This window comes from Jatropha curcas, chromosome 5 (assembly GCF_041381405.1).
Source record: "Jatropha curcas cultivar XTBG-Jc1 chromosome 5, XTBG_Jcur_1.0, whole genome shotgun sequence".
Lineage (NCBI taxonomy): Eukaryota > Viridiplantae > Streptophyta > Magnoliopsida > Malpighiales > Euphorbiaceae > Jatropha > Jatropha curcas.
The window spans coordinates 26,604,949-26,627,944 of NC_143155.1; the positions used below are offsets into that span (position 1 = coordinate 26,604,949).

General features: G+C 33.6%; 4 protein-coding genes and 1 long non-coding RNA gene across 6 annotated transcripts; 1 reads left to right on the forward strand and 4 right to left on the reverse strand.

Moving 5' to 3' along the window:
• On the forward strand, nt 1–1,771 carry LOC105643300 (protein PHOSPHATE-INDUCED 1). The gene has a single exon (XM_012228405.4). It carries the CDS (start codon nt 12–14, stop codon nt 993–995), a length of 984 nt encoding a protein of 327 aa, XP_012083795.1. The 5' UTR covers nt 1–11; the 3' UTR covers nt 996–1,771.
• On the reverse strand, nt 1,536–7,598 carry FUM1 (fumarase 1). Of its 2 annotated transcripts, none has more exons than XM_089721095.1 (18): nt 7,455–7,598; nt 6,379–6,547; nt 6,162–6,279; nt 5,928–6,077; nt 5,476–5,586; nt 5,250–5,333; nt 4,384–4,482; nt 4,240–4,290; nt 4,094–4,143; nt 3,940–4,021; nt 3,752–3,846; nt 3,591–3,657; nt 3,376–3,426; nt 3,115–3,210; nt 2,440–2,538; nt 2,326–2,355; nt 2,177–2,242; nt 1,536–1,820 (listed from the first exon to the last, which is right to left on the reverse strand). In XM_089721095.1, exons 1-18 carry the CDS (start codon nt 7,489–7,491, stop codon nt 1,734–1,736), a joined length of 1,542 nt encoding a protein of 513 aa, XP_089577221.1. In that variant the 5' UTR covers nt 7,492–7,598; the 3' UTR covers nt 1,536–1,733. The 2 variants fall into 2 exon arrangements, with proteins under 2 accessions (XP_089577221.1, XP_089577222.1); XM_089721096.1 differs by lacking the exon at nt 7,455–7,598 and adding an exon at nt 6,664–6,820.
• A 1,712-nt stretch (nt 7,599–9,310) lies between these two features.
• On the reverse strand, nt 9,311–10,805 carry LOC149496480 (uncharacterized). Its single transcript, XM_089721097.1, has 4 exons — nt 10,389–10,805; nt 10,133–10,294; nt 9,616–9,672; nt 9,311–9,504 (listed from the first exon to the last, which is right to left on the reverse strand). Exons 1-4 carry the CDS (start codon nt 10,485–10,487, stop codon nt 9,373–9,375), a joined length of 450 nt encoding a protein of 149 aa, XP_089577223.1. The 5' UTR covers nt 10,488–10,805; the 3' UTR covers nt 9,311–9,372.
• Nucleotides 10,806–10,923: 118 nt separating this feature from the next.
• Nucleotides 10,924–17,217, reverse strand: LOC149496481 (P-loop nucleoside triphosphate hydrolases superfamily protein with CH (Calponin Homology) domain-containing protein). Its single transcript, XM_089721094.1, has 19 exons — nt 16,766–17,217; nt 16,387–16,553; nt 16,164–16,307; nt 15,806–16,042; nt 15,637–15,708; nt 15,177–15,245; nt 14,997–15,074; nt 14,701–14,832; nt 14,534–14,615; nt 14,327–14,422; nt 14,073–14,246; nt 13,881–13,987; nt 13,595–13,775; nt 13,291–13,450; nt 12,933–13,186; nt 12,662–12,828; nt 12,358–12,552; nt 11,398–11,888; nt 10,924–11,312 (listed from the first exon to the last, which is right to left on the reverse strand). Exons 1-19 carry the CDS (start codon nt 16,881–16,883, stop codon nt 11,186–11,188), a joined length of 3,051 nt encoding a protein of 1,016 aa, XP_089577220.1. The 5' UTR covers nt 16,884–17,217; the 3' UTR covers nt 10,924–11,185.
• Nucleotides 17,218–19,387: 2,170 nt separating this feature from the next.
• LOC149496482 (uncharacterized) lies at nt 19,388–22,232 on the reverse strand. Its single transcript, XR_016320835.1, has 2 exons — nt 21,071–22,232; nt 19,388–19,929 (listed from the first exon to the last, which is right to left on the reverse strand). It is a non-coding gene; the product is annotated as an uncharacterized LOC149496482 (long non-coding RNA).
• Between the last annotated feature and the right edge of the window lie 764 nt (nt 22,233–22,996).

The window sequence follows — 22,996 nt, forward strand, 5'->3', positions numbered from 1 at the left end:
TTTATTAAAAAATGTTATCCAATTCTCTGCTCTGCCTCCTACTCGTTATAGTTAGTGCCTTAGCCATTACACCAGAATTATCAAATGCTGCTACTGACCAAAGCCAAAATGACCAGGCTTCTTCTCCAGATTCAGCATCCAACACAATAACCTACCATGGAGGCCCTCTTTTAACAAACAAGAGTGGCATCAATGTCTATATTTTATGGTATGGAGAATTCTCTGCAGAAGACAGAACAACCATAACAGATTTCTTTGCTTCTTTTGATAACAAAGAAGTCAAACAAGAACCAAGTGTCTCCACATGGTGGAAAACAATCGATTCTTACAAAGACAAAGATAAAAACCCAGTTTCTGCCATTTTTAAACTCACTAAACAAGTTGACGATGCATATTCTCTAGGCAAGAGCATTAAACGAGAAGGAACAAGTGAGATTGTAATCGATCAAATAAACAAGAAAACGTTACCAGTTGATGCTGATGGCATGTACTTAGTTTTGACCGCTAGTGACGTGACTGTGGATGGATTTTGCAGAGGTTCTTGTGGTTTTCATGGAACTCTTCAGATTGACAAGGCTAAAATAGTTTACGCACATGTGGGCGACGCGTCAAATCAGTGCCCTGGTTTGTGTGCATGGCCTTATGCATTACCGGATTTTGGTCCGCCTGGACAGAAGCCATTAATGGCGCCAAATGGATTAGGAGGTGATGGGTTGATAATGAATATTGCAACTGTAATTGCAGGAGCTGCTACTAATCCTTATAAGAATGGGTATTATCAAGGTGATATTAAAGCGCCATTGGAAGCTGTTAGTGCTTGTCCTGGAATTTTTGGTGCTGGTGCTTATCCAGGAAATCCTGGAAAGTTGATTGTGGATGAAGCTAGTAATGCTAGTTTTAATGCTTATGGTGCTAATAATAAGAAATTCCTCCTTCCTGCAATTTGGGACTTAAATAGCAACACATGTAAGGCCGTTAACGCTGCTCCTGCTTGATTTTAGAATTTATTCACTGCAACAGAAGATATTGAAGGTTATTGGTTTAATTAAATCAAAGTTATGTAGAAACTGTTAAGATTAGCTATTGAAAGTTTGCAGATTGCCTTAGTGGGATGTAATTTCTATTTCTTTACCTTTCTCCCTATTTCCGTTTTGATTTTTCAACTTTGAAAAATTTATCGAGTTCTTATGTTAACAGATAGACCACCAATATCCGTTCCAAGGCTAGATATGACTCATGGCAAGTTACTCTCTTAAGAGAGTTGTCCTTGTGTTTAGTCTCAAAAAGGAGAGAAGATGTGAAAAATTAATTGAAGACTCGGAGAATTGCAAATAATTCCCACGTGAAAATGTTACTGACAGCGACAGAACTTAAGACTAGAACAGTAAATATCGCACCGATACAATGACAAAATTATATCAAATGATTCATACCACCCATACATTTAATTTAAACATGCATTTTTTTTTTTTTCCAAAAGAATACTAATTTTTTCCATTGCCGCTTGTGATTTTCTCAAATACAATGAACATGCCTTACAAAATGAGGGAGGCTTCTCATTATTAACCCCATCAAAAGCTGAAGTTGTTTATCTGATAAATAAGATGCAATTGGAGGAAAAACCTCTAAGAATGTGTTTCAAATTCTAACAAAATAGAATCACTGCTTATCATTATTCCTTCTCAATGATTTCTAATACTCAACACCTTTGAACGGAACTCCTTGTTGGGTTATCAGTCAGATGGGCCAATCATTTTATGGGGCACCACAAGACTATCAAATTCTTCACTGGTAAGCACCCCAAGTTTCAATGCGGCTTCCTGCACGATTAAATTTTGAATGGTTTTCAGCAATCTAAAGTTGCCATGAGGATTCAGAAACAAAAGTGTCATAGACAGAATTGCATATTAAACACAAAAGATGATATATTACAAAAACAATTTTCTTTACAAATTACAACAATACAGGTATTCTCCATCATTGAAAAGACAAATGATTTTTAGATGCCAGAATGTCCTTCACAGCAGAAGAGGAAAAATATTTGGAGATTTTTTTTTTTCCCATGACATAAGGCAATTTAGTTGAAAGAACATCACATTGAACACATATACATCAGAGAGAGAGCAGATAAAGTTGAAAGAGGTTGCAGAATAAAAAAGATACAAGAAATTATCACCTTTAGAGTACTTCCTTCCTTGTGAGCTAGCTTGGCAACTGCTGCAGCATTGTCGTAACCAATTTTCTGGAATAAAGGGGGGTCATGTAAAAACTGTTTGAAGCACAGAACAAAGAGAATTTAAAGATTAACAAGGGACAAAAACTTACAGGATTCAAGGCTGTGACAAGCATTAGTGACTGCAAGACCAGGCAAATTGACACATGGTAAGAACACACCAAATGCACCATTAATCCAAATTTCTGTATTTAGCAAGAAACTACCTCATGAAGTAATTTTGAAATTCTTTCCCGATTAGCTTGAATTCCCCTCACACAGTTCTTTTCGAAGGAAGCAGATGCATCCCCAAGCAATCTCACAGACTGCCAAGAAAGAACCAAAACACATAGTTCAGAGAGATCAGAAACATAATTGAGCGAAGAACTGCTGGTATATTCAGCAATATAAGGCTACTCATTCAAACCAACCAAGAAAACATCAGCTTTCTTCAATGGCCACCATGAAACACTAGAACTTTTTGCATGCACAACATCTAGAACTGCCATAGGAGTACATCATAATGCATTCAATCATCTGAGAATACAAATTTCATGAACATTACTCTTGCAACTCCTTAGCTCAAAGCACTGTTTGAAAAATGCATTTAGCAAGAAACATAGAGTTTTTGTGGCCTCTAAATTGCAATTCATCAATAACTTCACAACTTGAAATTAACTCCTTTATCCAACCAAGTGTTCCAAGTTTTGCAATGTGAAACAGGGAGACTTAATTGCTTTTACATAAAGCACCTCATATCATCATCTAGGCCGGCCCCAATATAGAACATGGCATGTAACATAATACTCCAATTATTGATACTTGAACTTCTTAATTGAAATATCAACAGTGAAAAAAATAACTGGATCATAGCTATTTGACCTTTAGGAAACATATCATACATGTAAAAGATTACTAGCGATCATAGGCTTGAACACATTAAGTTCAAAATGGCCATTTGATCCACCCACTGTAATTGCCACATGATTTCCCATGACCTGCCAAATTAAGAAAAAAAGACTTATTGAAAATTCAGAGGAAATTTTCAACATGAAATAAAATAACTTAAGACATCAATCTCTCAGCAACTGCTTGCAGATGGGTTGTCCAATTGGCCAAATAATTTCAATAAATGAAAGAGAACTGCTGACATCAAAACTTACCTGAGCACAGACCATAGTTAGTGCCTCACACTGGGTGGGATTAACCTTTCCCTGAAACAAAAAAAAAAAAGATTGGTCAGATAAAAAATTATATAATTCAAAATCTTGAAATTAGCTTTAATATATTTCTAAACCCATAAAAATAAAATAAAAAAGTAAAAAAAAAAAAAAAAAAAAAAAAAAAAAAAAAAAAAGGATAAAAAGTAAAGATTTACTGGCATTATACTGCTGCCTGGCTCATTTTCGGGGAGTATGAGTTCACCAAGGCCGCATCGTGGACCACTGAACAAGCAAAAGAGAGTAAAAGCTCAAAAAAATTAAATCAGATCACAAAAGAATGGGGATCACAAAAGGAGTGTAAAACTACTGTACAAACCTTCCCAATAAACGTATATCATTTGCAACCTTCATCAGAGATGTAGCAATTGTGTTAAGTGCTCCACTACTTTCAACAAAAGCATCATGTGCAGCCTGTCAATTCCACAATATAGTAAAATCAAAACAGAGAAATTTCATGGAAGAAAAAGCAGAAAAAAAGACTTCATGAAGAAGTTAGAAACTAACCAAAGCTTCAAACTTGTTTTCTGCTGTGACAAATGGTAGCATTGTTTCCTCAGCTACTGCTGCTGCTATTTTGACATCAAATCTAGATGCATGTAAAACATCAGTAATAGTAAATCCAAATCAAACAGAGCTTTACACTTAAGGCATTACATACCCCTTCTTTGTGTTCAATCCAGTTCCGACAGCAGTTCCGCCTTGTGCAAGCTACTCAAATATTATCTTCAATCAGTTGAAAAAGGAAATGCAAAGAAGGATAGAAATAGGATACTAGCATAATTTATGTACCACCTACATGCCTACCTGATACATGCGAGGTAGAGTACACATGATCCTATCAATTCCATACTTCACCTGCAAACAAGGCACAAACTGAGAGTAAGCACAAACAACCAAAAAGGAGGACCAAATGGACAATAACAGGATGGCACAGGAAAGATGTGAGACCTGTGTGGTGTAGCCGCTAAACTCTTGCCCAAGGGTCAAAGGGGTTGCATCTTGAGTGTGTGTGCGGCCAATTTTGACAATATCTTTAAATTCAATAGACTGCTTAGAACAGAAAGAACCATAAGTTCTGATGTAATAGAATAGTCAAAGCAATGTAATTTACACCCTCAAAGTGCAAAAGTAAAATAACATGATAGAGATACACTAGAATACTAAATGCTACCGAATTAGTAGAGCCAAGGATCATTTCATGACCAAACCAAAGATAATAGCAGATATCTAGGAGAAACACAGGCTTGTCCTCAATAATAGGGGCAGTAGGAATTCAACAATTTCTGATAAACAAATTTGACAAACAAAAGATAGCCTGATGGAGTGCAAGCCTGCAACAAAAGCTCCCAAATGTCCCTATTGTCACGACCAGTAGGCTTGTCCATGAACATAAGCTTTGACACAACTCAGAAAGAAAGAACGAAAGATATACAATATTCCATGATTTATGTAGAATAATATATAAAAGGAAGTGTCGAATTAATGAAATCATGCTAAGGATATACATGGGTGAACATTACATTAAACCATCATTTGCCAATAATTGTTACACTTGATAGTTTGTGACTGAGCATTGGACTCTCATGATTATAGACCTACAATGTCCTAGCAATCCTTATTTCAAAGATGCTGATATAGAAACCGAATACATTCTCTGATCAACCACATAGCAGAAGCACTCAATCCAAGAGCATGAAATTAAAGAAAATTTTAAGTGATAAAACAGCATTTAGAATGTGCAGAGAAAATAGCAGAATTTCAATTATTCATCTTGTTTCTATTTGCCTATTTTAGAAGAATAATAAATATCAAACCTTTGAATGTAGAGTAGTGTGTAAATTTTTCAAATTCGGTATTAATCTCGAATTTATTTCTGTTGCAGCTGCAATGTGCATTACCTGGAAAATAAAAGAACAAGAATAGGTTAAACAACTAAAAGAAAAATGGGTTCAACGAGGAAAATGCACATAATTGAAAAAAGAAAAATCAATGAATAAGATTTATGATTCAACTGAATGCTCAAAAGTAAGCCACACTTACAGTTGGGAAGGTATCATTAGAAGACTGTGATCTGTTCACATGATCATTTGGATGCACAAATTTTCCACCTCGCTTATGGCCAAGAATCTCAGCTGCTCTATTGGCAATAACCTGGAATCCATGATAGATACCCAATATGAATTACCATAATGGCAAAAGTCATGATATTGTATGACATTTAATATCTGATTAATCAAAGAAAGTCTAATTTTATGTAAAACGTCTTAAATTATCTGTGCAAGTATGCATTGGGTGGCCTAGGAAGGTCGGTGGGTATTGTATAATCTGCATATCCAAGACCCTGTAGAACATTAATTTACCAAATAACCGTGCTGTGTGCTTTTTAAGTGTCCAATTTCTTCTTCTTCTTCTTCTTTTTTTTTTTTTTTTTTTTTTTTTTTTGAAGTACGTATGCTTAAGGAAACAAGAAACTAGCAAGTGAGAGTGCTGACCTCATTGGCATTCATGTTACTCTGAGTACCACTTCCAGTTTGCCATACAACAAGTGGAAAATGATCATTTAACTTCCCTTCAGCTACTTCTTGGGCGGCTTGCATTATTGCCTTTCCTATGGATGGATCAAGACCATACTCCATGTTCACCTGTGATAGTACAAAATCAACAACTTACTTAAGTAAGCAATTGATATCATTGAGAACAAATAATCAAACACTCCATTAATCAACCTTGGCAGCGCATTTCTTAAGAATGCCAAAAGCACGAATAATCGGTTCAGGCATCTGCTCACGCTCCCCGCCTATTTCAAAATTTTGCAATGATCTTTGAGTTTGTGCACCCCACAACCTACAGGATACAAAAATCAAACAATTGATATAATTAGTAAAATAAGGAGAAAAGCGAATCTGAAAACTTAAAATAAACAAAAGGAACTTGAATACGAACTTATCAGAAGGAACTTGAATCGGTCCAAAAGTGTCTCTCTCTTCTCTAAAGGCAGTAGAATACAATCTCCAGCTCGCAAAACGCAATGAACCGATCGACTGCGAAGAAGTTGATCCATGCGAGAGGCGCCGAGCGACAACCCCTGTAGCCATTTTTCCTTCAACTAATCCTACACACACCAAAAAAATCAGTGCCGAGAAATATTAAAGTGAACTTATATACACCAATAGATTATGAGCTGAATGAAGAATTGGAGAACGTGAGAGTCGAGGAGTTTTGCTTTACCGAAGCAAATGACAGGGACGGGTTCAATGGAATACTAGTAAACGAAAGATTGCGGCTTTTAGCGTGAACTGTGAAGGCAAGGTGACGCCGGAGCGGTTTTTATTCAATTAGGGTGTCTGCTAATTGCTTTTAGTTGGATTTCTGGCATGGCTGCGGTATGGTCATTGGTCAATTGGGGAGGGGCCACGCACGGCACGTGTCGTGCTTATTAAAATTCAAAAGAGAAATACTATTTAATCTCTATGCAAAATTAACTACTTAATCCCTATATTTTCAAACAGTATAATTTTTTCCCTGTTAAGTGTTACCGAAAATTCTAAACTGCCCTTTAAAAATACTAATATTTTTTTCATTAAAAATAATAATTTTATTCAATTTGGTGAAAAAATATTGTATTAAGCTTGTTAGTTTTTTTTATAAGAAATATATGCATGAAGTAATACAACATATATACATCCTTAATAAGAATATAATAATTCGTCAATAAAAGCTGACAAATATATCTCATATACACGCTTCGTAAAAAATGTAAAATCTTAATTCCTGTAATTTTAATGAAATTTCATAATTTATAATTATTCATAATCATTTAATAGTCTTTTTAGCGTATAAATAAATTTATGTTCGAAATTTATGATTCAAATTTATCATTAACTCTTTTTTAATATTATCACATCAAAAGAAAATGTAAAACGACTAAAACTCAGTTGAAAAGAATTGTTTCATTCTTTGATTTGCTAACGCACTTAAACCGTATTAACATAAATAAAATGTTCAGCAATGTATTTTACCTGCTATTTCAAGTGAAGTAGGTGGACACCACATCATCTTCAATTAAGATCCTCCTGAATCCAAAATGAGTTGAAGATCATTACCACCAGAATGAAAGAAATAAAATGAAGTGAGAGTAATTTGACTGCCTCAACTCCTCTTATGTTGCCTTATTTTGAGGCCTATAGCCAACAACAGAAAAAATCTACAGTTGGAACAAGTAAGGCCATACCAGTCAAAACGGCATCAACTGTGCTGGTAGAGCCTTTCCAATAGCCTAACTAATTGCAACTGCATCAAACCGCCAATTCATCAACAACTGTTTATCAATATGATCATATGCATACTAAAATTTATTAAAACAAAGATCGAATTTATACATACGACGTACTGTATCCTTTTGCTATGAGAAATTAAGGTAGCAGACACAATTTTGCCTAAATGATTGTTACTAGTATGTAGTATAAGGGTTACACATTGTTTTTCTTACATATCTTTCCAGCCATCAGATCTGATCAGATCAGATCAGATCAAGTGGCTTTTATGAAATAATGATGTCTACAATACTACACTTTCTCTTTTATTTATAGCATTATTAATTATAGTATCTCTAATTACTAAAAAATGCTACACTAATGCACTTCATGTGATCTCTTATTTACAGCAACATTAATGTAGCTTCTATAATTACTAATAAATATGAATACTTTCGACCAAATATATAATTTAATCTCTAAATTTTTATAAAAAAATTTTGAGTTTTTGAAATTCCCTTTTTAATCTTATGGTCCCTCTAAATTTCACTTTTTCTATATTTATATTTTCAGATTGATTCAGTTTTTCAATTTAGGATGTGTGAGATTATTATAAAAAAATAAAAAATTTAAAAGGATTAAATCCAAAAGTGAAATTTAGAAAGTTAAAATATGATTTTAAATTTTAAATACCACAAAATTTATTGTGAAAGTTCATAGAATAAATTATGTATTCTACGCAATACTTTTTCATGGTGCATTTATATCCATTTCAGCCCATAGATCCATTCACTGTAACAACATGATGACTAAAAAACAAATACACTTGAGGTTTCTGAAAAAATGTAAAAAAAAAAAAAAAAAAAAAAAAAAAATCCCATAAGCATTCAAATTGCTTTTCTTTTAATTTTTTTTTTTAATAATAATAATCTTTCCTTTCCAAATTAATAGGTGCCCTCTCTTTCTTCATTTGTCCCAAAGCATAGTCATTTACCATCTATCTACCTATCTCTATCTATATATATAATATTGAAGTAGAAAATATTTTGAATTTTTTTATTTTTTCCTTTATTTTTTTATATTTTAATTGGATATATATATATTTTAAATTCTTGTATACCATAGTTAAATTTTTTGAATATTTTTTTATATAATACCTATATCTATTTATATATATATATATATATATATATATATATATATATATATATATATATTATATTAAACTTATTTGTTGTGTTTCTATTTTGTCAATTGGGATCGAATTATGATATCACCTATTTAGTGAGTAATGGCCGGTGAGAATCTCATATACAACGAGTGTTATCATTAATTCATATTTATATTGATCATAAAAACTTTTTATTAGAAAAATAATTTATTAAATAACTATTTTTATGAAATTATAAAATTTCAAATACAATATAAATACAAATCAATTATAACTAATTGACACTGTAATCGGTTACCAATTGCTACATGAAATAAGTTACCAATTACTGTATAAATTAGCTGAACCAAATAGATGTTATACTTAATAACGGGTTATGAAATGTTTGAATTCATTCGATTATACTGTGTGAAACCTAACCATATTTAAAATAATGCTAAAAACAAAATGCTTGAGAAATGAGAAGTGAACTATTTTTTCTCATTGCATAATAGTCTGTAAAAAAAATTTGTATCACAAGGCAGTGAGGCGAGTCCTTTTTTTAGGAGTTTGACAAATATTCCAGTCCAACCCAAATTTCAATCTCTCATCCTCCTCCATCATCTCCATTAACAACCCTTGAAGATCTTCAATATCATCCCCCTCCTAATAACAAAAAAACATTAAACAAACAAAAATACACTCTCAATTCATGTTTCCCATTATAAGAAAAGTAATTGAACGATTAATTAATAAAGAACATTGTAAATTTATTACCTGTGACCTCACGTTCTCCATCATCAAAATCATTTCTTGCATAAAATCACAGAATCCCTGTTTCAAAAATCACTATTCAATATCCAACAAAGGAATCAAAGCGAAAGAAAACAATTGCATAAACCGAATCTGATAATAGGAGATTGCATGATTGCATGTTGTCTCCAAGTCCAAATAGAAAGGAAAACAGATTGTGATTTTCTCGAGGCTATGAAACGATGTCGGTTTGTGGGAAGACATTATATCCCGAAATAGCCCTTTAATGCGTACGGACCTGTCATTAAACGTAAAGACGGTGTTTTTTTTTATTTATTTATAGGTGAGTTGCCTAAGTCCAAGCAATCAACAGACGGCCCTCCGTCTTATTTAACGAAAGACTATCTTGTGTGCGGGACGAATTTTTTAAAAGAGGCACACAGACGGTCGTTCGACCATATATTGCATTCAAGATGCTCCTGTCGTTGTCGTATAGAAGTAAATATAAAGATTAAAGAAAAAAGAAATAAACTATATTCACTTCATCGTCGTCGTCACCAAGAAACCCCAACATTCCGGCGTCGTAAATTCTTCTCTTCCTTTTATCTGATAACACAGAATAAGCCTTTTGAATTTCCTGAAATCGCTTTTTCGCTTGCCCAGCGACAACAGGGTCTTTCACCCACCGGTCTGGATGCCACTTCTTCAAATATATAAAAAAACATAGCATTTAAAAACTTGCCGTGATCAAAAAACTGAAAATAAAGAAATAATAAAACGAGATTGATTTAAATTACCAGAGCGAGCTTTCGATAAGCATCACGAATCTCAGTTGCAGAGGCTTGTTTACGTAATCCAAGCACCGAATAGTAACAAGCCTCTCCGGCCCCGGCCATTTTAACGGAGGTTTTAACTTAATATACCCTAACTGATTTGGGTCTCTGTTACTTGGTAAGCGATTAAATTAATGTGCATGCTTGCATGGGTTTCTGCGGAAAATAAGTTGAGGTTTTTTATGGCGTGTTGGCGAAAGAAAGCAACTACTGAGAAGGTTCTAGAGATTTCTTCAATGAACTGTGGATTTAGAAATGGCGCTAAACAAATGTTGTGGACTTCGATTGGAGCTTCAATTACGGGTTCTGGCCACAAATTTGGTATCAAATGGAAAATTATTTGGTGGTGGTCCGTTTCAGGTGGCGGTATGTGGCTGACATTCTGCTTTTAGGTTTCAATTTGGAAGCATTCAGAATATGCATATGCACGTGCTATGCATGTTCCCCAAAATTAAAGTTCGAGTATTTTACCTAAAGGAACAGAAAGTAATAAAGAATGTGCAAACAAATATATCCCTTCTGTGAAAACCAAGCAAGTCATACATCTGGTGAACTCTCGAATACAACAAGCAACTGGAATTGTTGCTCCATTTTACTGTATTTTATAAACATTACAAGGAAAAAAATTAATGAAAAAAAAAAAAGAAACGTAATAAAACCTCTCTTTTCCTCACAGAAAAAAAAAATCAAGAAATATATAATATTCTATATTTTGAAAAAAAAAAAAAAAAGAAATCTTTCCTCAACGTGGCTAAAAATTCCTACTTTCTATTTGCAGTTCTGCGTTTCATATCAACAGGGGCTGGCTGCCTTCCATTCCGGTGCAAAGGAGCATTAACTCCATTTTTTCGTGATGGCGAAGGGCCTAGCATAGGATTCAAGTTCTTGCTGCAAAACAAATGTTAACAACTCTGTTAAACATTAGAATTTAACATGTAAGTGTAGACCAAAACAAAGAGCACATCTGAAGTACCTCAAATCTGGACTTTTAGTTGCTTTTGAATTTGGCTTCTTTGTCTTTGACTCAATTCCATTGGCTATGCCAGAAAATTTGGACTGATTGAATTGCCACAGCAAATCAGGTTCTGATGAATCACTAGTGCCGGCATCAAGATCATCCATATCATCAGTACTACTAATGTTGAACCGGTTGTTACCCCCATAAATATTGTAGGATTGTTCAGAGTAAATTTTTGTAGGATCTGAAAGATACTTCTGGTAAAAGACATCAGGCAAATTACCATTGTCTGCTTCCCAACTTCCTAATGGATTCTCAACTCTGTTTATAGCATCTTGCTTGTTCACCATGACTTTATCGACCCATTCACCTGATCCCACTTCCTTCTCATCTTCCCTATAATTTTTGCTAGGACTAACAACTGGAGGCCATGGAGGTGAATTTGCTAACAGCTCATCGAGATCAAAACTTTGCCTTTTTTGCCTCAATGTAGCGTTTGTATGAACCTGTATATGCAGCACATCAGTGTTTAAAAAAACCTAAGTACTTACTGACTAGGAAGGTTTTTCCCCATCCATGCCAACTCTCAACAATCTTTTTCTCATAATATAGTTTTATTATCTATACATAGCATTATCTATAATGTGAAGTACAAAATGCTAATATTTTGCTCAATTCACACCCATGATGCCTAGACATCTACAATGTGAAATACAAAAGTACCATAATATGAAGTAACCCTCAAATATTTCGATACGATTGATAGATATGCAAAATGAAATGAGGTGAAGTCTGCCTCAACCAGATTGAAGATGGTCATAATTTCAGTTAGCTACTTTGAATGCGATGTTTTTCTACAATAGTGTAACTTTCATATTGCAAAAATACATGATTATGTACTTATAATTATACAAGTGTCAATCAGCAATCTTTAAGAAAAATTATGACTAATGATGATAGGATAGCAAGATTCACCTCTATGTTACCTACATCACCCATAGGTTGCCGGAAGCCATTGCCATCATTCACATCCCCAATCCGCAGGCTAGAATTCAACGGTGATGACTCATTTTCTTTTCTTCTATACCTTTCGGGGTTGCCAGATGCAGAATGTTGAAAGTGTTCTGGTTCTGCCTCTTTCCTTGCTAATGCTGCCTTAAGGCTAGCAATCTAGGAAGGGGGAAAGGAATCAAATGTTTAATACAGTGTACCCTGAAGTTAAAGTATGATTAAGACAGCTATGATGGAAAATGTAAAGGAGACAAAGGAAATGACTAACTTCTTCTTTGAGCTCTTTGATATCTGCTGCACTATCTTTGTTCACTCGAGCTGCTCCTAGTTCAACAGTGGCTACACGTTGTGCAAAATTAAGTGTACTTATTGTTTCTCCAATTGCTTCAGGCTCCGGGCTTATGTGGACAAACATTAATGTCTTTGCCTGTCCTCCTGAAACAAGAATCACAAATCACAATCATAATCATTTTTATTGGAAAAAAAGGGGAAAACAAAACAAATACTGAAATTTGAACAATGTGTTACTTTGACCTTACCAAGTGAGTCTTGGAGCAGTTGTGTAAGTTTGCTATTTCTGTAAGGGACATGTGGATTTTTTTGGGCAAGTGAAGCAATCACATCACCCAAAGCTGAGAGAGATTTGTTAATATGTTGCGCCTCTTTTAGTCTATCTCCTGTCACTTCAGATTTATTTACTCTCTCACTCCCTGCTAAATCTACCAGATGCATACAACCGCGAAGGATAGTTCCAGATGTTAAGTCTCTTCCTTGAACATGAACAGTCAAGCAACTACAATTTCACAAAATATAAAAATTAATCTCAGTTGAAGGCATAACTGTACATCTTTGCATATAGAAACATATCGAAGATGAAGAACAGAAAAGGCAACTCACCTATGAGAGCGACTGCTACGGTCATTTAGGGCTGTTGCACCAACGGCGCGATTCCTTTGTCCAAGGTTCATCAGATCAATGACATCCGATGTTGATGAAACATGTACAAGGTTTGCATCTGGTACATTTAGACCTGTCTGAGAACTATTGCGGATTTCTAATGTATCAACAAATTAAGGATAGGCAATCTGAGTCTATTTTGTGAATAAAAATTCAAAATATTTAAACAAATAAGTTATTGATTTGTCGAAAGGAGAACTGATCCTTCCAGTTTGTGAAGAGGAAAAGGAATGCTCTAAAGGATATCTTTTGTTACTTCCATCAGTGACAAGGAGATCCCTGACTTGCTCATTATAAATCTCAATCATTTGTACTGCAACACTGTAGCAGAAGATGCCCTTCCTTTGCTCTGCTAGAAGAAACAAATCACTCAATGCCCTATAATTTACACCTAGGTTTTTCTCTGAAAGATCTTTAGGTCCTGTCTGGAAGTGTGAACAGAAAAAGTTAAAAATTTTGAATATTTTATCAATAAATCTCAGCGAGCAATAAATAATCACACTTTCATGGATGTCTAAAATTTTTCTTACCATGGTATAAGTTTTTCCTGATCCAGTTTGACCATATGCAAATATGCAAACATTATATCCATCAAGAACAGATCGAATCAATGGCTGCATATCAGAGAAGACCTCCGCTGCAAATTCAGAGGAGTTGAAAGTGTAAAAGGCGACATCAATTTGTATTTATCAGAAAAAACTCTAAATGAAAATTTTAACTACCTTGGGTTGCAGCTGGTCCAAACACCTTGTTAAAGCTGAAGGACTTACATCCTTTTCCTTGTCTTGATGGTGTGTTAATAATAACATTTCCTTCTTCTATGTGATTCACACTGCTTAAATAGTTTAATTCTCCAGATAAAAATGGCCTCACTCGACAATAAACCCGAATACTTCCTGAAAATTACAATAGAACTTAAGGACACGAGTACATTATAAAAAGCGAGCATACCTAGTCTTTGGCTAGCAATACTTACCCTTGAGGTCCTGCACCTGATTGTATAGCTTGCGGTTTTCCTCGAGAACCTTGTGATAACCAGAAGCAGCATGAGCTAGACCGTGAATGTGGATGCCTATGAAGAAAGAACAAACTCCAATCTTAGATCAGAGCTTTTTTAAACCAATTTTGACTCCTATACCACAAAATGAAAAGAGAATAACTGAAAAAGAATTAGAATACTTACATAAATTGCTAAACTCGTCGTGAAATTTCATTTGCATAAACTGCATTCCTGCTTTTGTTGTGCGAAGGGCATGTTTTAATTCCTAAATGAAAATTATAATTAACATCAACGCTCTAATTTGTTCCAAAAACTAAGGAAAAGTGTGTCTAAATCACTACCGATCTTACATGAATATCTCTTTGCTGTTGATCAAAGAGCATCAGCTGTTTCAGGTTTTGATTTTTACGCTCCTCTTCAGGAACTTGGTTCTTATGAAAGCATTCCTCCTTTTTTATCGTTCTGATATTCTTGTCCTCAATCTAGATGAATGAATGAAACAGATAAGAAAATCACAAAAGTTAAAACTATATTCCAACTATAAAGTCACAGGCTTCAAAATTGTGAGGCTTCTTGTTTGCTTTTATTAGTATCTTTGGATTTGATAAGGCATTTTCGTCATTAGAAGGCAAAGATAGGAGTTTACCTTTTTATCACCAGATGCAGGTTTAAATGAGAACTTGTTGACCTGAGGAATAGCCACATCTTTAGGTTTCGTCTTTACCTTGAAATTACAACATTGATCCATGAGAAATAGTTAGATTGAATAACTAATGCCCAAGTTCTTCTGTAAAGAGAAAGCATATTTCTGAATTGCGTAGAATACCAGATCATATTGATTTGCAATGCGATGCTCAAACTCCTCCACAACCTTGCTTAGCACTGATTCCACCAACTATTGCACAGCAAGAAGCAGCATAATTTGTTGTCAAAAGCAATATCATAACAATAGGATGTAGTGGCAGTAATAGAAAATCCCAATTCCTAATGGCAGAATGCATAATATGTGAGAGTTAAAACGCCCTATAACTGTCTTCTTGAAATATTGCAAATGAGATCAATCAACACATTATTAGTAATTAGTAAATAATAGGGCAGGCTTACTAGCCTAAAGCCTTAGAATGTATGAAATTAGTGTTGCTTAATATATATCTAGGCAATAGACAATATCAGCTAGCATAGTAAGTTATATAATTTCCTATCTCTAGGTATAGCTCAGCATATTGCTCCTGAATTCCCAATCAAGTTTGATAATTTTAACTGCCAATGGCATTGTAATGTCTTACCAGTGGAACTTCTTCAGGCTTCTTATCTGACAAAACAGCGCGAACTAGAGTACTCAAGGAACCAGTCGTAGACTGTAAAGAAGAAACAAAAAAAATAAAATATTTGTCATAATCAAAGTGGATTGAACCCATAAAGGCTCGCAATTTTTAAACAGTTAAGCTTACCAACCATTTTATTAGAGTCGAGGTCAGTGGATAGAACATTCAAAGATTTTTCATTCATTGAAGTATTCCTCGATAAGGAATTCATGAATGGCTCATTATTTTTCCTGATAAAAGATTTCGTTGAGATTGCAGGTTTTACATTTCCACCAAATTTCCAAACTCCATTTCCACCAGTCTGTTTCCATTCATAATATGATTTAAGAGCCAAAACACTATTCACAACCCTAGCAGATTTCCCTCCCTGAAATTTAGCAAAAACATTAGCTAATAAGCATTTATTTAATACAATAGAAAAGATGATTCAAAAACAATAAACGCTTTCTCTTCCACTCAATTTTCCATACAGGAACTGCAATGCATACCTGTTCCAGATCAGATGCCTCAAAAGTAGGCAGCCCAATCTCTTGGGCAGCTACAAGAAAATTCCTCACGTTTTCAAAATACTGAAATGCAGATAATGCAGCACCATCGGGGATAAGAGCAGCATCACACGGACCTTCAACTACCTGAGAGCAATGAATCACTTTAAATATAATTTTAAAAAAGGTTAAAACAAAGTAAAAAAAGATTAGGCAGCAGATTCACCTTAGGCACAGCTCCAGGTTGAACCTTATTAAGAGCATTACAAAGTATAATTCCACTTCTCAAACCAAGCCTAAATTCCTCCTCCGAAGGCTCAGCCGGCAAATCCTTGGCCGCAACCACTCCAATCATTTTTCTCAACCACCCTGCCGCCTCATACCTTCTCGACGCTGCAAAATACATGACATGATATCAAATTCTTATAATCAATTAGCTCCATTTAGCCTCTAATTTCCAGAAAATCAAATCACCAAATATAATTTTTAATTGACGACTCAAAATGTGAACATAAAAGATCCAAGGACACTCCATCCATGATTAGTAACAATAAGACAAGCGAAGCAGAAGCTAAAAAAGGAAAGAAAAAAGAAACAAAAAGTACCAGCTTCTTCAGCTTTTCTGGACTCCAAATCAAGATCTCTGAGTCTATTGCCGTGCTGTTGCAGTACATCCTCCACCACAGACGCCACTGAAAACGACAATGCTCCCTCCCCTGCCATTTCCCCACCAAACGACAACAGCTACTGTTCTCTTTTCTTTCTCACAATTCCACCATCAAGCCCTTAACTTCTCACAAACAAGAAAAAAATGTAAAATATACAATTCACTATCAGCTCTTGCCAAATTGTAGCTTCACTTCCACTCCTTTAAGCAAAAAAATTTTGAAAAAAACGGGAGATCGGACTAGAAAGAGATTGAAAGATAGAGATAGAGAGAGGTTTGATATTTGTTTGGTGTGGTGAGGTTAGTTTGATACTAATACAGAGCCACATTCTCCATGAGCTTTTGCTTTTCTCTTTTTTCCTTCTTTTTCTTCTTCTACGAGCTATACATTGCTTATCTCTCTTTCTCCCCTTTATACTCTTATTGCTACATTTCTCCTTTCCAAACCTGCACTTCCGAACCTGTATCCAAGCCTCCATACTTCAAAACCCGGAACTGTTTTGTATTTTCTTTTAAAAAAGAATTTGTAAAAATACTGTTTTTATTATTATTTTTTTCCTGGCCGGGACAACGTACTTCAGGTGCTTTCACCGTGCGTTAACGCTTCTCATAATTAAGGCGCTAAACTATTACCATGTACCACATTGGATCTTCTAAATTTTTAAATAATTAATAATAATTTTGTTCATTTTATTTTAAAAGATTAATTTATATTACTTAAACAGGCTTTATATTTTTAAATTTCACACAGATCATTTTATATTCTTTTTTAAAAAATAGCTGTTAGAAATTTCAAATTCAAATTCATTTTTTTAATTGAAAATATTTATAATAAAAAATAATTATTTTTGTCTTGTAATTTATATAAAAAATTAAAGCTTTTTTTTTTTTTGAAGATAATATGAAAAAATTAAAGCTTTATTTGGTAATCATTTTTTTTATGTACGTGTTTTACTTTTGTTATTCCTATTCTGGAAAAAGCATAAAAAGAAGACAATAAAAACAAATGTCTTAAAAGAAAAGCAGCCAGGCCACCAACTAATATTTATTAATATTACAAACTGAAATACATATTTTTGGTGCTATCTCAAAAATACAATTATTACATTTACAACATTCAACTATGTCATATTTTATGTATTTTATATAGTGTATCTTCCAATGTACATTTATTTATTCATAATATGAATTAAAATGTTTAACTCTTTTAGTTAAAAAGAGAAAAATTGTATTGTTCCAGCTGTAATGTCCTTTTTTATCCTATATATATATTTGAAATATAAATGCAATCAAGTAATATAAAAATAAAAAATTAGTAAAATAAAGTTATCTCATGCAGTTGGAAACGCTTTTAAAACTTTAAAGCATTTTATAAAATACCAACTACATTTAAATTTAGGTAAAATTCAAATGTATTTTTAATCTTATAATTAAATTATCATTTTATAATTACAAATTTAATTTCTCATATGGTTTTTTTTTTATCCCAGCTATAAAATTTGGTCTACTCTTAAGATAAAATATTGAAGTGTCCCCTTTCCCTCCCATATAAATTCAAAAAATAAATAAAATTTCAAAGGAAGTGGGCGGTGGGTGGGGTTTGTTTATTTGGTTGGATTTGATTTTATGTACCAAAACGTCACATTATGTCCCGTTTAATTTATAAATATGCTTACTTTGTGCTCATTCAAATGAATTTAGTGGGGCCATTTTTGTTGCTGCAATTTGAAAAATAAGTGAGAAGAGAAGAGAACCCGCCTTGACCTTGGCTTCTAGTGACACTTGTGTTACGGGGGATGCCTATTTTTTTTTCAGTCTTCAAATTTTGAAATCCACCAATTATAACTGCATAACCTTCTAGTTTTGTCAAAGCTAAGATTGTGTCCATTAATAGCTTACCTTATACTTTTCTTTTTGCTTAGAATAATAATTATTTTTTTTCCTTCATCTATATATAGAGAGAAGTTTTTGAGTTCTAAAGGGAAGAAAGAAAGCACACTGGACGGGAGAAAAAGAAAAAGAAATTCATCAATTCTTAAGCAAGTTAAAACGTTGAAAAGCAACCATTCCAAATGCTTAGTGCATCTGATATTTACTTGAGAACTGATCACACTTGTTAGGCAATGTGTGTCTTTCAAATGGTGGAATGGTAGTTGAAAAACGGTTACCAAACCTGCTCTTCTTCCATTCATAATGCATCATCATCATCATCATCATCATCATCATCATCATCATCATCGTTTTAACCAAATGCCAAAATATGTCTTCATCTTCAGATCCAAGTAACTATTTTTTTTTTCTTCTTTCTCATCCATTTTTGTCTTCTGTTCTTTTTCAATTTCACCACAATATATACAAATAGTCTTTACTAAATTTTTGCATGTTTGTGCATGTGCACGCGTATAATCAAATGTAGATCTATGTGTATGTGTAAAAAAATAACAAGTTGACTTAATTTTGAATTATTAGGATCAATGTGAGAAGTGTCGTTAATAGAATGTCGGCTACACTCGAATGTTAACCCATACTAATAAGAAATTAAAATAAAGAAAGAAAGAGATAGAACTTTAAGATTAATGTTATTAAGAGGAAAACCTGTCGTAGCCCATTTAACTGGAATGCTATTAAAAATGGAGAAAATGAGACAAGAGAGCAGAACATGCAGCAATACGCCAATAACAGGGCGAGGGCATATTTATACGCACTCATATGATCACATGAGCAGCTAGATGCTTGAATGGATAGCTTCAAGTTCAACGTTCAAAAAATTCAAATTGATGGTTCGGTACCGAAGCAGATAGGTGCGGATTTGTGTGAGGCCCATGTGGCGCGGGTTTCTTGGACCCACATCACGGGAGCATTCGGCAGGCCGTCGATTATTTATTTGCCACATGGGGCTATGATCATATCACAGCCTTTCAGCAAATTGTTTTAGACTGCATCAATTGGAAAGAGCCACGTAGTTAGTGGGTCAACAGTTATACCCTAGGTGGCGCATTTCTATTGGTCTATCAAATATAATAAATTTTCAGAAATTATCAGGGCAGTATGGACGGGAAGCTTGTGTTCCATGCCGGCGAACATTGAACATTCTCTTCCTCCCTGTAAGAAAAAGATGCATTCAAAAGAAATTAGAATGAATTATATAAAAGAAAATAAGAAAAACAAATATCTTAACGGGGTTACTATTTCCTCTCAGAAAATTACCTGTTTCATTAGATAAATATCAGCAATTATGATTAATTCTGAAAATTAATTAATAATTAATCATTCTAGCTTAAATGCAATGAATTAACATAATCCGTGTGAAGGTCAAACTTTAAAGATAAAGTCTTTAAGACAGGGCGATGGAGTATGTGACTTCAAAGGGAGAATTATCCATGAAGGAAAATAGTAATTTTGCAAGTCCCAACGCGTTATTTGATTAGGATTCCATGGAATTTGTCACTTATGCTAATCATTCCATTAATTGTACAGAAAGGTAATTAATTGTCAAATCATACCATGCACTGCACTGTTAAGAGTTTAACACAAGAATGAATTTTTACCCTCTGAACTTTTTGAAAAGAGAAAAGGAAAGAAAAATAGTAATCATTTTCCTTTTACAAATCAAATTCATTTTTATTTTTTCTTGCTTGAACAACATGTCAGCAACTCAGTATTTCAGTTAGTAAAGTGATAAAAGAACCCACAAATTTGACTATTGCCATAGAAAATGATTAGATTGATGAATTGTAAATGCAGGTTCACATCACTTTGTGGTGCAGAAATGAAGATCAGAAGATGGAAAGCCACATCATATAAATAGAAGCACATGAAACACTTATCCACTGCGCTTCAACTCCTAATTAAAACTTTCCTTTTCTTTATGTTGCTTCACTTGTAGACTAGACTATGGATTTGTTCCAGTAGGTAAAGTTGAGGATCCTAAGTTAGGTAAAAGTTAAATATTCTTTAACTAACTAAAGCAAAAGGGTTTTCTTATATGAGCTACATCCAAGCAAGGTACCAGGAAGAGCAGAGGCTAAAGAATTTCTAAGTGCCTAGCTTACATTTTAATTAATGTTCATTTTTTTAAAATTAAGGAATACTTTATTGTAACTGGGAATACTTTATATGCATATGCACATAATAATTAGAATTTAGAGTTAATATGATAATGCATTTACAAATTAGAACACTAAAAGAAACTAATAATCAAAATATGTTATTGTAGTTTGTGTATTGGTATATATAGCTTTACCTTTTTTCTCTGATTTTCTGAGGGCTCCATAGCAATGGAAATTCTAACTGAAGATTGCCTTCCATATGCTTTGCAACTTTACAGGTGCATCATTGGTGACCCTCCAAGCTCCTTTTTTTATTTTCGTTGATATGGGGATAAATTATTATTTAATTAATTATGGAGGTCATTGAGTATTTGACTTTAAACATAGAAGATCAAGAATTTTAACCTGTCAGTTTTATTTTCTTTGAGAATTCTCAATGTTTTTTTTTTTTTTTTAAATCAAAAGCTTTCTCATATAACAAGACCGAAAAAAAAAAAAAACAGAAGAAGAAAGAAACTCAAGCAGTGGCCCAGAAAGAATAAAGAAATTGCCAGTTCTACAATAACAATAATAACTGCAACTTTTGAAGGGTAACTTTAGGCTTTCCTATACAGGATGAAGATGCTGCTTTTACTATTAGAAAAGATTATAAAAAACAAAAAAAGGCACTCACATCATTGCAATTATTATTCTTGGGTGGCCAGAATGTCAAAAAAGATTAGAAAGAAACTATTATCCGTGTCCCATCTGGAAAACAAACACTGCTGATTTTCCAAGAAAAAATATATATAATAGAGAGAGTTAGAAACTGCAGAGAAAATCTATGAAAGAGGCATATATAATTGAAAAGTAATAAAGCCTTCATATTCAAGAAAGGACAGTTTGTTAAGAGACCAAACTGCCTGTTGCCAGTAGGTAATCTTTTGTTAATGAGTTTGCAACCAAGTGGTGGTTATTGTTAGAGAATTTGGTTTAAAACCTTAATAAGAAAGTATGAGAAATAAAGAAAGGAAGAGGGAATAAGCATCAACTAAGTTTGGTCCTTTTTTTTTTTTTTTTTTTCCAACTTTTATTTTGTTTTATTATTCTTTTCTTTGATAATTATGAGTAGGGCAACTTGCATTTCCCAATGAATGATGAAGGTATTGCACTCCTAGATCTTTTGGTTGCTCTATTGAGCTTTTGAACCGACCAAGCTATGATGGGTACTGATGAAAGGGAAGTCCTTTTGCTGCTTCAATTCTCCTGTATCCATGTCCTCTAATTATATATTGGGATGGGATAGTACTAATTGCAAATATATTTTTTGTAATATTTAAGCACCACAAATAAACAAAGAGAGGAAAAAAAAAAAAAAAAAAAGGAGAAGTGGGAATTCATTATTTCTTGCAAATTAATACAGTATCTTTCTTTCTTTTTTTTTTTTTTTTTGGTTGTATCTTTTAGTTTAAGCTACCCAGATCAGAATGTTCTCTGGAATCATGTGTTAAAAGTGATTGTTAAACTTTAGGGCATAACAAATGGGTGTATTTTATTGCCTATACGAAAATCTAAAATCCAGTTGTATAAATAATAGAGGGAGAAAGAGAATTGGATTAAAAGGAAGTGAATAAAAGGTCCTATTCATTTCCTAACATGGACCTATTAGGAGATGAAGGTCATAGGATCCCCTTTTCTTACTTAATGAGTTGTCAAATTATGGGTTCTATCTCCTTTATTAATACACTTTTAACTGGCATTGGGGATAGAAAGAGAAGAAGATTTTTTCAAATCAGGTTCATTGTTTTAGCCCTAAAAAGCTTTTGGTGTTCTTCTTTTAAGGGACAGACATAATTAACAAATATCAAGACTTAAATTTTGCACCTTAACTCTAATAACATAGCATTAATTTGCCTTCCTTTAAAACAATTATATAAACCTCTTAATAGGATAAGTGATTAGACCATTGTATTATCTAATCAAGCACTCATGCTCTTTTTCTTTGTCTGGCCTTGACCATGTTAACATAAACAGAGCTTCCCTGATTCGGACAGCTCAACTACTAGAGCTGAAGTAAGGATTTAGGATAAAAAGGTCTTCCTTTCTCCTTTTTGTTAAAAAGACCTTAATTAGTTTTGAGG